The sequence below is a fragment of the Glossina fuscipes genome, unplaced genomic scaffold (genome assembly GCF_014805625.2).
Source record: "Glossina fuscipes isolate IAEA_lab_2018 unplaced genomic scaffold, Yale_Gfus_2 1, whole genome shotgun sequence".
NCBI classification, from domain to species: Eukaryota; Metazoa; Arthropoda; class Insecta; order Diptera; family Glossinidae; genus Glossina; species Glossina fuscipes.
In genome coordinates, this window is record NW_023998415.1 from 34,477,985 (window position 1) to 34,495,862 (window position 17,878).

General features: G+C 34.6%; 1 protein-coding gene and 1 long non-coding RNA gene across 4 annotated transcripts in view; one reads left to right on the forward strand and one right to left on the reverse strand.

Annotated features, from left to right (window-relative positions):
* LOC119632627 overlaps positions 1-17,878 on the reverse strand; it is an 82,172-nt gene that overhangs the window by 39,313 nt on the left and 24,981 nt on the right. The window lies entirely within an intron of this gene.
* Positions 105-17,631, forward strand: LOC119632626 (involucrin). Of its 3 annotated transcripts, none has more exons than XM_038025616.1 (8): positions 105-476; positions 4,632-4,783; positions 4,890-5,159; positions 5,249-5,510; positions 5,590-6,241; positions 6,827-7,092; positions 11,476-11,693; positions 17,172-17,631. In XM_038025616.1, exons 1-8 carry the CDS (start codon positions 375-377, stop codon positions 17,335-17,337), a joined length of 2,088 nt encoding a protein of 695 aa, XP_037881544.1. In that variant the 5' UTR covers positions 105-374; the 3' UTR covers positions 17,338-17,631. The 3 variants fall into 3 exon arrangements, with proteins under 3 accessions (XP_037881544.1, XP_037881546.1, XP_037881545.1); XM_038025617.1 differs by having other exon boundaries at positions 108-476; positions 5,264-5,510; XM_038025618.1 differs by lacking the exons at positions 11,476-11,693; positions 17,172-17,631 and adding an exon at positions 9,920-10,127 and having other exon boundaries at positions 107-476.

Consider the following 17,878-nt stretch of genomic DNA (forward strand, 5'->3'; position numbering starts at 1 on the left):
TTCGAATAATTAGCTGTAATTCTTAGCAACAATAGCAACAACAATAGCAACAACATAACAAATTAAAATGTGAAATGGCTGATTGGGTCGATGCGCTTGCTAGCTGGCAGCTACAATCACTCAATCAATTTATACTTTTTCAATCGGTCAAATCTACTTACTGTGTGTTTGAATAATTCGTGCAGATTTATCTTATCTATTGTTTGTCTCGGTCATTGTATGGTCATTGCGTTAGCTGGCGGCACTTTCTCTCAATCGTTTGCAATTAAAGTGTCGAATTATTTTCATATTGTTCTTCAATAGAATTTTCTTATTTAATACAAAAAAAAAAAAGAAAAAAAAAATTTGAGGAGCGTCTTTAAGCCTTAACCAAAATGATGCTGTTCGATATTAAAATGTGCCGTTTCGATAACGCGCCCTGGGGCTTTCGTTTGGTCGGTGGTTCGGATTTCGAATTTCCACTTACCGTGATTAAGGTTAGTTTTTATACATATGTACAAATGTACGTACGTACGTGTATGAAAAATGAAACAAATGAATGATTGATTGAATGGTTGTTTCTTTTTTTTTTTTTTTTTTGCGTATATAGTCTGCGATAATAATATTGAAAATGTTTCTTAAAGTTGTTAACATTCGATATGCAAATGCTCCTCTGTCCTATAACTCCAGTAATGGAAAAAAGTGAAAAAAAAAAAAAACTAGCTTTGTTTTGTCGTCGTTCGCTAAGTGCCTCCACATACATAGAAACGGTTAATACGCGCAAATTCTTAAAACATCCTCGTCAATTGCTTAGAGAATGGATAAATTGTATGAAATGCATTTTCAGTGTTATGTAATTGACAATCGGTAGGAAAAAAATAAAGAAAATTCAATTGTGAATATTTTTATTTTTTCTCTTCATTTTCTTGTTATTTCTGTTATTGTCATTGTTGTCATTGCTGGTGCATTGCTGTTATTGTTGTTGTTGTTGTTATTGTTATTGTTGCTAACATTTTTGTTGTTCTTCTTGCAATTTATTTATTTATTTATTTTTTTTTTTTAAATTTTATGCGCTTCTCAATTTTGCTTCCTGTGCATTTATAGCTTTTCATCTTATAGAAATAAGGAAATGTATTTCATTTTCTCAGTTTATGCTGCATTGTGTGTTTGCCTCTTTGTACGTTTACGTTAACAGTATGAATAACTGTGCTTGCTATAACTAACTTCAAGTGCAATGTATTGAAGAACACGAAACAATTTCATTGAATTCGATTGTTAAAAGTTCAACTCCAACTGCGGGCGTATCTTCCAATCTTCCTACATTCGTAACAACTGCTTCCCAATTTAACATAGGACATATGCATTTATGCATATACGAAAAGTTAATTTTCAATCAATAATAAAATTTAAATGTATTTAGTATAAATAGAAGCATTTAAAGGACTTCATGTAAATAACAAACAAATAAAAAAATTATCTATCCGATATTCGGCGAATCTTTGATAGCCTACCTACTCGCGAAAAGTATACAAAAACAAGGAAATACGAAATTTTCGCCTAATCGATCGTTTATCACTTGTTCGGTCGAAACTGCTTTGAGAGAGAATTTTCAAATAAATCGCATACATATTTACATCAAAGAAATAAAAATGTTGTAGTCACGCACTCATTGAATACGCTTGCCTAATACAAATTGTCGCTTTTATCTTTTCATCATAATATACCAAAAACTATACTTTACTGCCGTGCCACGGCTTATATATCATTAGAATTCTTATAAGGGAAACGGACCGAATAATATACCTGTGCGGCCCAACTTCACAAGATCAAACTCATATATATTAAACTACTTTTCGCGAACGAGTTAGATAATCGTAAAGCCGAGTAGATAAGAATCGCGACTACCAAGTGGGTGGTTGCGTCTTCAAATCTGATCGCAATAGGTCATACTTTGTCGCAGCCATAGTGACTGCTTACGTCGGTAAAGACATAACCCTTTTGCCGACCAGGCGCACCCAAACTGAACGGCGACCACACATTATCCCTTTCCCCTTCCCCACTCCTCTGTGACTATCGACGTGTTGCACCTATAGGAGACATCCCCCGGGGTGAACAGTCATATTGAAGAAAAGAAAAAAAAAAAGTTGCATCATAAAATGTTAAAAATAATACTTCTTTTGTAGGAACATTTAGGAGGGAGTAGGGAGGAGGGATATTAAAATATCGTCCTATTCCAAGCAAATGTTTCACAACGGGTTTTTAAAAACCCCTGTAGTGCATAGCAAATGATCATAAAAATGGAGTAATGTTGGAGTACAATTTGTTAATGTACCGGCGTGACCTGTAGGCTAAATGGAGACAGTTGCGAGTTTGAGGCGGTCCAGCTTGCTTAAACAGATTTGTAAATCAATTCTGGATTGAATCGTAGCTCCATCTGCCTGAAGTCTTATGGGATATTGCGTACATCCGCACCAAGTCTAGAATGTCATTTCGCATTGACCTTTGCCTTCAAATATCTCTTATAAAAGAATGAATTAATAAAAATTGTAGAAGAAATTTTTAAAGCTTAGGAATAAGAAATAGAAACTTGATGACTGAATGGTTGAATGATTGAAAATTTGCAATACAAAAACCGTGTGCTCGATGGTTCATTTGATTTGTTTTCATACGTTTTGCATTTGGACCGTTGAACGTTTTTGAAGCCTTCTGTTTATTTATTTCTTTTTAAAACTCGTTCATTTCATTTGGGGTACGTGTCTTTTTGTTTCCTGCACTCTCATCAGCAAAAGAAACAAACAATGAAAGTATAGACAATAATAAGATGAAGTGTGACCTTAAAAGGAGCCCAGACGATAAGATCGAGTGCGATTAGGATAGTGTTAAGAGGCGCCAAAGGTATTTGTAGCACATCCCATCAACTCGAACTTATCTTGAATTTCCTCATATTTTGGTTATAAACGCCCCTAGTATTGCGTATGTATTCACGAAAGGCATCAGAATAAGCGATCATCGCCGATATATTCCATCACTTACTCCTTTCGTCGGTTAGATAATATACTGAGCCGCCATGTCTACCCATTGCTGACATTGATTCGTGGACAGTTAGAGAGATTAACTCGACGGGAAGTGACTCGACTAAATTTTATGAAAACAGATGGACGGAATAAATTGTGGTCAGGGTTAAATAAGGTAATAGTTATTGGATCTCCACTTTTGAAGAGTTCCACCTCCCAGAAAAGCCCGAACTGGCTTTATAAAGAGACTTTAAAACATATCTCACCAAAAACATCTATATAGAGGCTTTCCTCTTTTTGGTGAAGGTATGCCCGCGATTTGGGAAGAGGTAGTTAGACGATTCTGCTGTAAATACGAGGCAATTGCAACTTTCACAAAACTATACTATATGCCCGTTTTTAAACTTAATCGACAGACGTACGCCAAGAAAGTGCTTGTCAACCTTCAGCCTTTTTTAATTCACAGAAGTTGTATACAACTGTGACAGGCTGCCCAATATGCATTTTTGGATGCCATAAAATTATTAAACCTTCATTTTTCGGTAAGAATGATGAGAAACCCTGTGCAGGGCTTACATAATACGAAGACGTATCTGAAAAATCAAAATCGATAGTTTGTGACACTTGAAAATCGAGACTTCAATCAAGGCAATCAAGGGTATCTTTACGTTGCATCTAATCGAAGTGTATTTTCAAGAATAGAATGATTGCATAGAACAACTGTCAATTTTATGCATAGTTTTCGTCTATGAATACGATTGAAAAATATCTTCATCGGCCAGCACATCATCACCGACCGACCGCTTAACTAAATTGACTAAATTGTTAAAGAAATTTTATTCTTTTCTTCTCATTCAAGCTAAATCTTAAAGTCTATTCATGCATTCATGGACATCACACACTCGGATGCTCCGTTTCGAAAATAAAATTTCATACAAATTCAATTTTTCAATTTTAATGGCACCGAAAGTGCAAGAAAACAAAACAACAACAACAACAACAACAGCAATGTTCAGAAAATAAAGCAAACAGAAAAAGCACCAAAATCCCACTTATGCGACTTAAATTTTCTAGTTCAATAGTTTAAAATACCAAAACACAAAATGCTAATGTGCTCCTATGCCGATTCTAATATGTTGACGAGATGCTTCTTGCTAAACGCCTCGCGCCATAAAAATGCTCGCTGCATTTTGTTGACGACCCGCTATGTTTATTTTTATCTTTCCGTAAACATATTCTTAGCCATTTAGCACGCGTCGCAATTAATTGTTATTAAATGGTATTCGACACACTAGGGAGAGTACGTTACGTAGGAATCGACCGCAGCGAGTGGCGAACGAAGGCGATAGGGTAAGCCCCACTGCAAATCCTCTTTCAAAATTAAAAAAACCTTACAATTCCCGAAACACGTGAATATCTGTCTGCCTGTTCGCTAGTTTAGCTAACATTTACTGGAATTTAGTTTATTATTATTTGCAGGTTTTTATACCATTTTTTTTTTTTGCTTACGAAATGCATATGAGTTCAATGAACGATGTTTTTAATGAAAACGTCAGAATAGCTTAACGACATTTACTCTTCATTTATTGTTTCTTTTTTGGTTTTTTTTTTTTTTTTTTTTTTTCTTCTTCTTTAAAGGTCAACGAAGGCAGCTTAGCAGAGGAGGCAGGCCTTAGAGCTGGTGATGTAATAGTGCGTATTAATGATACGGCCACTCTTCCACTAACGCATGAAGAGACCGACAAACTCATTAGAAGTTGCGGAAATGTATTCTTTTTGGGAATTTCGAGGCAAGCATAGACAGATGACTTTAAGAAAAAAAAAAAAAAAACTGTTTAAAGCACTTGTAAGCGAATTGCTCTTTAATTTGCCAAATGGTTTTTTCATCGTTTAAAGGGAGGATGAAGTCGAGGAAGTTTTAGAGAATGAAATGCAACTTTCCGCTACGAATGAATATGCAGTGCAGTCGGAAGCAAAATCATTACTTGAAGTGCCTGACGTGATCGCAACTGTCCACCATGAATCGGATAATGAATATTTGTCTGAACAGGACGATAGACCGTGCTCCGCACTATCGGAGGATACTGAACGTAAAATGGTGGAAGAAGAGATTGCTGCGGTTTTATCGGGGGAGACGCAAATGCTTTCCGATCACAATGTGATGGGGTTCGTAGATCGATTATTGCAAGCATGTGTTACGCATGAATACTTTAAAAATGCTTTTACTATTTTACGTTTGATCTTTTGACTGTTAGAGTTAATTTCTATAGGCTGTTCCCCAAACCAGGCGTGTGCCTGGCAAGCGATGTCTTACGCACTCTTAACGAGGAGGCTACCAAAACAAAGGCCGAAAAAGACAAAGAAAATCGTAAGTGGACGACGTTCCTGCAGAAGCCCAATAGACCCATACCAAAAAGCAAGGAACAAATTGAAGCGGAACGGCGGGCTGCTAACGCTTACAAAGTAACAATTGTTAAATCGGCACCAAGAAGCCGCTCGGTGACACCACAGCCTCCGGTAATTGGCAGCGTTTAAATAAACAAAAAAAAAAAAAGCTTTTGATGTAGAGTAAATAAACCGTCGATAATCGTTTTAGGCTCGTAACGCGGAAGATAATCAGCAAGCAAAAGAGCAATCACCAACTAAAGAAAGTCAGTCGAAACAAGAAAGCCAGGCAGAACCAGAGCCCGAGCCAGAACCGGAGATACCTACTCCAGTCGATTCCGAAATACCTAATTTAGAAGAAATGCTAACCAATATTGAAAACGCCCCGGAAGAAAATCAAGTTGAACGAGCCGAAGACGTGGAAAAATCGGACGAAGAAAAAGAGTTCGTTGCTGAAACAAAAGACGATCTTGAAGACGAGCAGATAGCCGTAGCGGAAAACGCTTGCGACACTTTAAATCTTGATGTAACAGCTAGCGATGGAGTGGAATCGGAAATCTGCCAGGAGTCGTCTAGCGCTAAGAAAAGCGAACAAGAGTTAGAATTGGAACGTCAATTAGCTGATGTGCAAAAACAATTGGCCGCGTTATCAAATCTGCCAAGTACCATACAAGCCACTCTCGATGCCGTTAGCCGTCAATTGACCGATTTACTGCCAGCGATTCGACTGCAACAAGAATCTCATCAATTAGAGCAAAAAGTATCGCATCGCAGTGGTGCAGAGGGTGAGACGCGTGCAATTAATTTAGAAAAAATCGACGAAACAAATAGAGAGCAAGATGAAGTAACAATACCGAGTCAAGGTAATTAAGATTGCCACGTACGGTTATGTGTTCATTTGAGGTTAATTAATTAATTAATCGATACGTTGGGGTTCACTTGCGGTCAAATTGTGGCAACTGGTTAAAGTTAACGACTTAAATGATAAACAATGTAATACGTAGGATTCTGCAAGTTGCTTAGTATCCTTATGAATAAATTTTAATGATCTACTACTACGTCGCCCTTAGTTGGTCTTTTATTACTTTAATGTATTTGAAAGAACGCTTTTTTCAATCTGTTTACATTTTAGATATGTTGTTTTTTTTTTTTTTTTTTTTTTTGCATCGTTCTCTAAACGAATACATTAATGATGAAGAATCACAATTGACATACATACACTTATATATATATATCTACATCTGGAATACATATATATAAGTGCTTATATATCTTGCTGTTAAAAAGGCAATTTATCTAAGACAACAATGAAATGCCACAGGGAAAAGAGAATAAGTTGAAATATTTATTTTGTGTAACAAAATGAATCTGCGCGGTTTCGTCGACCTCCTTCCCCTCCTTTCCGTCAACGTTTCGCAGTTATTTATGCTGATTTTTCCATTTTTCAGATCGTGAACACGAAGCAAATAAGGATATTAAACAAAATGTCAATGTAGCTGAAAACGAGTCATTCGCTGAGTATGAGCAAAGGCAACGGCAACGGCAACAAGAAAGACAAGGGGACAATAATGCAACTGAACAAATTGCGAATAGCGATACTAATGAAGTGCGTGATACAATTGACAACAATTCAATTAAGCAACGGGAAACTAAACTCAGCCATGACGACGAAGACTATCAATTGGATGAAGAGCAGAAATTGAAAAAACAAAAGGTAAGAATTGCTTTTATGAAAAATAACCCCAATTATGGATTTGTTACAAAGTTGTTCTTTGTTAATGAGTTTTGTTTTCGGAAGTGTGTCTCTCTTAATAAAAGAAGAAAAATTACCGAGTATATAGACCCATACATGTACGTGGTTGTGCCTTTTGCTCAGGACTAGTAAACTATAGATATATGCGGAATACGGGACGTCTCTAAGATATATAATCAATTGATTAAAAAGTACTGAGGTCTTGCAGATCAACATTAAAAGCCCAATAGTTTTGTTAATTCGCTTAAATTGCAACCGGTAACGATGCTCGACGAATACTCAACTCAACTCTCTCAACCTTACTCTACACAGAATTAGTTCATTTCCGTATCCCACTTTATTCATAATCAGTTCTGACCACTTTCATGAATCCTTGTACTGATAATACAACCCGTGCGACTTGTTAATATATACATATACATATATGTCCATAGAAAAAAGTAAAAAACATTTTAGTACGTAGTAGAAGGAATTTTACATCGCTCCGTCTACAAAAATTCTTATTCTTTGTCATTGTGATAAAGTACCAAGAATTATGTCTTCTTTTCACGTGAAGGCATGCTTTTCATCGAAACCATTATGTGGAGGAGGAGGTACGAAGAACACACTGATGTGATCCAAGTTTAGCAAAATTGATTTTCTTATCGAAGATCTTTTTATTCTTCACCTATTTTTGCCATGGAGCATTGGAAATTAGTCTTCGTTATTACTCCTCATAAGACGGGCTCCTAAAAATATCCTTGGACAGTCCAAATTTGTTCTTTTTTTTGTCAAGTTACTCTTGTGGTGCAATTGTTCCCCTAAAATATTAAAAGTTAAAACATTTCCCCTTAGAAAGGCACGATTTTCGTAGGTACGATTATAAGAGAGGGGTTCAACACATTGGGCCATCTGATGCAAATTATTTCCATCATTTGAATATAACAGAATAGTATTACTTAGCTATTTCTTTCGCGAAGTTCGAAACGGTGCAATTGTTTTCATATAAAGTCAAAGGTCCTCAATGCGCCAAATCTCATGAAAATCTCTCGAAATTTTCGCAATGTGTAGATTGAACACAGAAATGGATGGACGGACAGCTTAAATTAGAAATTTAAAAGCATTCTGTACAATTAAAAAAGTTCGATTTGTCTTAAAGGCCTTGCTGAGTATTACAAGTACACCCGCACAAACTTAATATCGCTAATTTCTCGCTACTATTTTGTCGCCATTACCTTAAAGTTGAGGACTTTACCCGTATCTGCGCAACCATCAAAGTATATTCGAAACGAAATTGTAATCTGCTTCGCATGCTTGTGTGGAAAGTTCATGTGAGCTTGTGTCGCCATATCTTCCGCCTGCGTATATGCATTCCACGCATCCAACGAGAAATACATATCTATGAGCTTCAGATCGGATGTCAAATGACGTACGCAGCCATTTAGTAACAAAATGCTGACTACCTGTGGCAAGGCAGGAGTTCAATGCTTTTTTTGCACTAACTGATGTATATAATAACATTGGCGATTATAAGGAAATTGATTTTATCATAATCGGCAATCGGCTTCAACTTTTAATTAGTATCACCTAAGTGGCAATATCCGCTCATTACATGACGATAATGTTCTGCCAATGGGAACTTGTTTGCAACTTGGTTGCAACTTATTGCTACTTTTTTACTGTAAAATTCGCTGAGGCACCATCAACTGCCATTTGAAATGATCAGTTTCGCAATATAAACTGATGATTGATTTCGTCCGTGATTCATTAACATCTAATAGAAAGAAGGCATCTCGGCCACTATAGGCGAACTGAAAATCCGAATTCGATTTGAGTCGTGTTCGAGGTGCCGTTTGCATACTTCCAAGTATCACGACGAACACGAAAAATATATGGTTGTGTGGAAAGGATATATATTTTTATTTGATTAGATATTGCCAAAGTTTATTAACATCTTGAACGCTTGCTTCTGTACAGCCCAAGTGAAGTTTGAGATCCCTGGAGGAAAAAGTGTGAAATCCTAGATAATACTTCTCAAATCAAAATGAAACTTCATTATCCATAATAGAATCAGTTCTCGATAATTTAATTCATTTACCGGCCAGGCCAGTTCTTCGAATATGTTACTTTTGGCAAAGATACACGAGTTTGTCTTTGATGCCTTCGCGAACATTGCACTATTGTGTCTTTATTTCTTTTATTTCTGGCAGATTAGCAGAAGTTATTACGGGTATTATGAGACAACTTAGAATTCGCTTAACGAAAAATGCTTAAGAACTTACTGTGAGTGAAAGAAGATTTCGTTTGATAAGAAACGAAAAAATTGAATTATTTATAAACGCGCTATTGAATGCATGAATGAATGTTCCATCTTCTATAAGAATATTCGAGAAAGTTTGCACTGGCATGCTTATGTCGCTTATAAAAGGCTTTAATGGAATCTGCTTCGATATTCGTTGAAAGATTGTCAACCATCGTGGTAGTTAAGTCACGTTTATTAGCTTATATTGAGGTTTGTCATTGAAGGATAATTTGGGACAGAGGCGATAAACTTGAAACATGTTGCTATGAGATAAGTCTATTGCTCGCATCTCGTATTTTGCTAATTGCCTTCATGTGTATATATATATATATACCCGGATAGATGATAAATGTGTGTTAATTAATTGTTTAAACTCGTTAACTTAAGAAGGGTTTTTATTATATTTATCAAAAATAAAAGAAAACAAAAAAAATTATAATAATTATGTTAAAAAAATGTAAAAATTCCTAAATAAAGATCCAACATAAAGATTTTCCTTTTTTACAGCGGCACACAGTACACTTTGATATTTAAAAGCACTAAAAATTCTTTTATCACACAAACTCCTTACATAAATATTCTCAACTTTTCAACGTTAACCCACAAATTCCTCAAAATTAAATAATCCTTGTGGCTGTTTTCCTAATTTACCATCATTTTAAATATTATCTAGAAAATACAATTAGTACACAAGATCTCGTTCGTTCGTGTGTGTGTGTGTGTGTGTGTGTGTGTGTGTGTGTGTGTGCCGTGGTGTGCATATATATATATATATACGCGCGCGTGTGTGTGTGTGTGTTTGTATGTTTGTGTGTTCGTGTGTGCTTTTGTGTTTAAGTGTAACTGTATATATATGCATTCGTTTCCCTCTTTATGACTATTTTTTATGTTGATTATTTTAAATTTTCCCCTAATTTTACAAAAATGAAGACACAACAAATAAGAAGAAAACACTTAGAATACTCAGACCTGAACCAGAACAACACCTTCTCATGCGGAAATTACATAAACACATAACAAAAAAAACAAAAAAAAAAAAAAAAACGAAAAAAAAACAATAGAAAGAAGAAAAAGAAATGACAACAAATTTTTTCTTCTCTAATGTTACTCGTAATTATCATCATCAGATCTCGTATACGTTATGGCATTGTAATGCTCCTTCGCAACAGTAACAGTAAAGAAGTAAGGTAAACGATATGATTTATACAACGATGCAAACCTTTAATATAACATTAAGTAGCTAAGGCTAAGATTAATTTACAACCGTCTCAACTGCTACGATACCAGATTGCTAGCGTTACCTTCACTGAGACCGAAACTATCGACTTACAAGAGTTTATGATAAAGGAAATGGGGATGGCATGCATGCAGCTAGCATAGGCATATTAAGCAATGTCTATCGGTACCCTGAAGTTTGTGTAATTGTCGACTGCTTTCGTGTTCCAATTTTCCGCCTAACATTAAAGATATGATTTATCTGACTGCTGTAGTATGTTGGAACACATTCGACCAACGTTCTCGTACATCCTCACTAAATATCGTTTGCTTTTTGCTTTCTTTAAATTTTTCTATGCTTTGAACCTTGCGAATTGTTCTTGCAGTTGTGTCTGTAAAAAGTCATTCGTAAGAATTTAATTCCTTAAAATATTAGCAGATTAGGTCTAATCGTATTCCAATGGGCAACAAAGTCGTCATAAGGAAACGAAACATACTATAAAACGTATTCAGTTGTCTCGTAAGCGCGTTTCGATAGCTGCCTGCAAACATTCAGATAAAGCTAATCTTCTAATAGTAGTAGTAGTAGCAGTCTCAAGGTATGCAGCGTTAATTATTGTTACCGTGGTTATCGTCACACAAAATAGCTTCCATTATTGAGAAAAAAAAAAAAGAAAAGGAATAAAGAGATAGAAATTTTTAAACACTAATTTAACAAATAAACCCATATATGTACATAATCAGAGATATGAGCACACATGTCGACTTATATACCCTATATACTATATACATAGCAATGTTTGGATATAAAAATGTGTGTGTACATTGTATGTATTGTTGTAAAACAGAAACACGATGTCATTGAGGAGCTCGAAGAACATTTGGACCGTAAAAATAATCCGAAACGTTCGAAGCGCGCCTTTGGCCCATTAACGCCATCATCTGAGCGTCCACTTGTGCTGCCCGGTGGTCGACGCTGGTACCGTCCCAAGGATGCCTATAATGATGAATTTATAGCGGAAACATTAAGTGCACAAGCCGAACTTATAACTGGCACTACATTGGGGTAAATTTCTTGTCTGCTTTTCTTCTTTTTTTTACTTTTCTTTTAGTTTTACTTACACGTTAATCATTTTATAAATGCTTTAGTGAGACACCAAAAGAACATTCTTTCATATCATTTATAACTAAACGAAGTAGGAATTGCACGTTTAGTTAGTTAACTGTAAGGTCTGCATTTTCCTTTTTGTTTGTTTTCTTTTCTTCTTTTTTTGTTTTTGTTTTTTTTTTTTAGCTCTTGTTGTTTTTGCTTAATCGGCAGATGAGAGTTTACTATGAAAGAACAAACGAACAAATGAAAAATAATTAATGTATGGATATAAACGGGTCGTTTAGTAACACCCGCTAGGCTATAGACGATATTTTTTTAAAATCACTCGGCATATCATTGATATATCATATCCTATATATCACACACCATTATTATTATTATTATTATTAGTTTTTCTTTTTTGCATTTGTGAACATACCTACGGATCAATTTTACTGATTTTCGAAAATATCCCGACATAAATAAATATTTATAGATCGAGATTGTCTGCCTAGGCAAAGTGTTGAGGCGATTATGACTATGGCTAATTCCCGGGGACTATCCAAAGCATGTTTATTTTGCATATTTAATCTATCCATTATAATGGGTATAAATAAGAAGAAGAAAGCCCTTTGGAAGCACTTTATTTAAGACAAACTGCTACCATATATATGCTGGATAATTAGTTAGAATATGCCTTTTAGAATGTTTCATAAGATAGACAGACAGACGTCCATGTACTTGGACTGAGTTTGTGAAAATTGAAGTTACAAAGTGAGTGAGAATAAACAAATTATTTAATTTCCTCGTTAATATGATAATCAATCGTATATTCGATGTGTAAAAGCGAATTTCTCTTATTTCATATTTGATTGCACATATATAAATATCGTGTGTGTTCTTCATCAAATACTCTTTTGCGTATGCTCATCTTGCTTGTTTCATCTGCACATCAATCATCAACCGAAAGGTCTAGCTTTGAAAGTCCACACTTGGGCTACGATATAAGGTACATACTTCAATCTCATTCTCTCTTTCTCTTTCTCTCTCTCTCTCTCTCTCTCTCTCTCTTTCCCCCCCCTCCTTCCTTATTATTTCTTTCTCTCTTTTGTGCTCATGCTTTATATCATTATCACAATTGTATTCATTAATATGTAATTGAAGTATTTGTGAAGCGTTTTGCTGTTTTTCTCGTTTCAGTTATTTATTTTTCGTACATCATTTATAAACATTTTCTCTCTTTGTCTTTCTATCTATCTATCTATCTCTCTGTGTGTGTGTGTGTGTGTGTGTGTGTGTGTTCATCACGCTAGCTGTTCACATATGCTGCGGCTTCATAGTTACTGTATGCACGCATACCGATGTACCTCTGCTTCTTCATATATCTTTTTGGACTTCCTTGTCTCTTGATATTATTTTTGAAATGCTTGCTGATTTTCCTGTTAATATGAATATTTTCTTACTCGCATTCTTTGCAAAAAGGAATTTTTTTTCTTTTTCCTTTATTTTGTATTTAAAAAATATATATTGCATGTGTGCACATTCCTTCGTTTCGTTCGATTTGCTGAGAAAAGAGGGAGAAATCTTATAATAATTGTTGTTGTAGTTGTTGCTCTTCTTACCGTTGATATCACATTATATTCTTTTCTTTATTTTTCTTTCGCTTTTCTACAAACGCTCACACATCAAGTGTTTTCATACTTCATTTTCAAACAAACAAACATCCACACACACATACACACACACACACACACACACACATACACAAACACACACACACATACACATACACATACACATACACACTCCTACACACTCCATACATACAATTACTTACTAAGTTACTACTCATATGGAGTTCATATGCTTACTTGCTATATATATATATATTGCTTTTACTTTTCAACGTTCCTTCATTGGTTTTCTGTATTTTCTTTTTCTTACTTACAATAGACATACAGACATACAAAAATACATTTCACTACATTTATACACATTGTCAATTTCATTTTCATACCCTCATCATCCACATTACCCACATATCTACATACATATATGTACATAGATCTGCAATTTCATTTATTTGATTAATATTTCGTTTCAATGCAGATTTTTCTGGTATTTCTCTTTTCCTATTTTCTTTTTTTGTTTTTTCTTTTTTTTGTGTTTCTCTCCTTTCACGCACTTCTCATGTTCATAATGCTTGCATGTACTGTGTCGATATGTTATGTTTATATGTGTGAGCGTGTGGGCGTGTGTGCGTGTGTGCGTGTGTGCGTGTGTGCGTGTGTGCGTTCTTGTGGGCATTTATGTGTGCGTTTGTTGATATCTTTCATTTCGTATTGTTTTTGTTGTAGATTGAACTGTGGAATCGTTTATTTAATGGTGAAAATATATCTCGTACCGTCTTCCGGTAAGTAATAAAATTATCGATTTCCTTTCCTTACGAAAATGTCATTTTAATGGAAATTGAAGAACGGAAATCAGAAAGAGCTAAACAACTGAAACTAATTCTTACATAAATCCCGAGAAGAGTTATCACAATAATACAAAAAGCAGACCAAGCTAACTGAATTTTCCATTTTCTTAGTACAAAATTCTTTTTCATACCCACCACTGAAGGACGAGAAAGGTACATCCATGCTGTCATAATGTTTGCAAAATCCAAGAACCGATAAAGTATATATATATATATATATATATATATATATATTCTTGATCAGCATGAAATTCTAAATTGCTTAAGCTATGTCTTTGTGTCTGTGCGATGTGTATATAGTATGTAGTGGTTGACAGTCTCCTGGTTGCAAAAATGGATATATCGACTTTAAATTTGGTATAAACAACGGAAGTCTTTGCAGCCAGGTAGGGCCAGGTTGCGTAAGTAAGAAACGTGAACTGAACGCAACTGGTTTTTTTTAAGCGAAACTTTTGCGGTTGTATAAGAGATAGAAGGATGAAATTTTCCCCAGTTACTTAACGAAAAGCTCTATCGTATTTATGTGCAAAAATGGAAAAAATCGGCAACGCCCACACCCTTTCTACACTTTCTTGAGGCTTTATGCAAACAACACGAATTATTTAACTTTGTTTTATTAAGATATATTATCTGCGTGAAAATGCGTTGATTCTAAAATAAATATTGCGGCGTCCACGACTGGGTAGATTAGTTTTTTTCTTAATAATACCAACGATATGGATATTGAATGAAGGGATTTGGAACTTGGAAGGATTTCAAACTATGTTAGTTAACTAATGGTGGACACCACAATGCGGAAGCTTAGCCTTTCCTTAAGAATATCCTTTACTGAAGTAGAAGGTGAAAGATACTTTTTATCCCATTCACTTTTTTATGGCAATAATTGAAAATATGCCATGGCAGAGATATTAATGGTGGGGGCTATGCAAGATTCGGTCCCTGCCGAACAAACTTTTATATACACGCAATATAACATTTTTAAGACAATTAAGAAACAACTAAGGAAACATGAGTTTCATTAAATATTTTAGAAATTATCAGAGAGTCGCTGTGACCAAGCAGTTCGAAAATCAAAGGTTTGTATATATTAACTTAAATGAAGAAGAATCAATTTTTTTTGACATTGAATTGAGAAACAAGCGCAGAATTATCTGTTCAAAATTTTAAAATATAAGCTTAACACTTCGAGCTCCTCGACTCGTCGCAATTGAAAATTCAAATTTCATTTCCATCAATTGCAGTTGAAAGACAAAAACGAATATAAGAGATATAAGAGACGCCCCACCTCAGCCTAACATAATGAACTAATAAGAAATATCCGGTAATTAGATAAAATTATGCGAAACGGGCGCAAATGTTCACATTGAGGGTTGGGTAAATCGACTTTTCAATGCACGAATTGCTTATGACAATTGTTAACATGTTGTGAGTACGATATAAGCGAGTCACGCCCATTTACGAATATGATTTATGGCCATTAATGAAAACTGTGCATATGTCTTCAGTTGCAAGTTTCTGCCAGAGTTTTGTCGACAAACGGACTTATGAAGAAACGTGCCAACGCACAAAGATAAGTTGACTTTTTGTGGATCCTCTAATGCGTAAGTTTTGGCCGAACAAAGGCAGGTACACATCTAGTTAACGTTCTTGCTTCATTAATGAATGCCCCATAGGAGCGAACCTTTTCAATTATCATGCGTCATTGGTGTGTTTCAAAGGGACCGATCGCGTCTATTTGCTGGCAATTTTAAATCAACTAAACTTTACTTAAACATGTGGTTTTGTTTTTTTGTTTTCACTTTTCCGAAAAATATCATAAACGTGAATATAACGAATGACAAGGCAAAAAACGGATATATTTAATTCGATTACGTTATTCGTTCTAATCGCGAGCATACTGTGCATACTTGGCAGTGTATTCGTTGCATGCGTATGTATTTCGTATAAAAAGTTAGCTTAGCTCTATGATGTATAAAAAGGAAATGTGATGTTGACTTGGAAAATAACGGTGTTTTACATTTTATGACCAAAAAGAGGGAATTGATGTTAGAAGAAAGCGGAAATTTAAATTTTCAATTAAAAAGGATAGAGTTTCGATGCGAATGACAAAGGATTTAATCAATATCCATTTATTTATGTTAACACAAATAACCGCATATATATATATATATATATGTATATATGAAATAGAAAAGTAAATCCACAAAAGAATAAATAACAACCACAAAAGCATCAGAGAATAAACATAACAGGTATAAATGCATGTTCATCATTGCATGTAAATTTATGTGCATTTTGATTGTGTAAAAAATGAAAGAGAAAAGAAAGAAAAACTACACAGAATTATTTTCAATTTCGAATGTTATCCCTTTTTGTATGCTATTTTCTATTTTTCATTATATATAAGTATATATATATATATATATATATATAGTTTTTTGCTCTTTTTTTTTTTCTTTTTTATTATCGTCTCTAAAAACAGCAACAATTCAATCAGAGAATGAATAGTTATTCATATGATAAACATCATGTGTGCGTGTGTGTGTGTGTATATGTATATGAATGCGTATCGTGTACACTAAAATATGTGCACGGATTAGTATACGTATGTACGTATATATGCATGTATGTATGTATATGTGTGCCTGGTTGTGGGCGCCTTTTAAATAGTCATTTATATATTGTTGTTGTTGTTGTTGTTGTTGTTATATGTTCCTATGAAACACATCTTGTGAATATTTTATATCTAATTTATGCCGTCGCATATAGTTACAGATATTTTTTTACTTTTAATAATTTTGTTAAAACTTCTTTAAAAGAGAAAATAAATTGCATTTTTTTTCTTTTTGTTTTTGTTTTTTTTTTTTGTTTTTCGGCCCCTTTTAAAAACTATCAATTTCACTACAACGTACGAACTGGGACAACTAATGCAATACCGACAACGTTGCTGTACATAAATACGTACGTAAATGCAGAGTCAATTTTATGAAGTATCAGAAGCCAGAAAGGAAAATCGACTTGAATAGAAGCGAAGTTTACAAAGTAATTCATCATTTGGATCGACAGCCAGTGCGCGGCATTGAAGTACGGCCACCCGTTGTGCCAGCTGAGGCGGATGTAAGAAAGGCGGTGCATTCTTAGAAACCAACGCTCATATATACATACAAATATAACAACATTCACTATTATTTTTGTATGTGCATTAGTTTGATATATATATATATATATGTATATATATATATATTATCTACATATATAATATATATATACTACGAAATGAATGATTGTGTACATACTTGACTTGAAACGTTTGCCTGGATGAGCTGGTTTTGGTGTTGGCCGTTGGTATTAGTTGGCAGTTTGTTCTTCTTTTAATTTCGCCAAGCTGCCGTGAAACGAAGAAAAAAGGAGCAACAGCAACAGCAATAGCAATAAAAAGAAAAACTAATAACACTCTACATACATATGTATGTGTGTTGTCATCGTATTTTACTTTGCTTTATACATATATAGGTGCTACTATACCTAAGGTTCATTTCTAGTTGAAATGCCTCTTTACTCTGTTCTTCTACTGCCACTTTCTTCCCCTTTCTAACTGCCTCCTCCCTACCCATCTTCCACTCCATCACCAAACAGCCTTCTTAACCGATTTTGAATATATTTCAATAAAAAATTTTAAAAT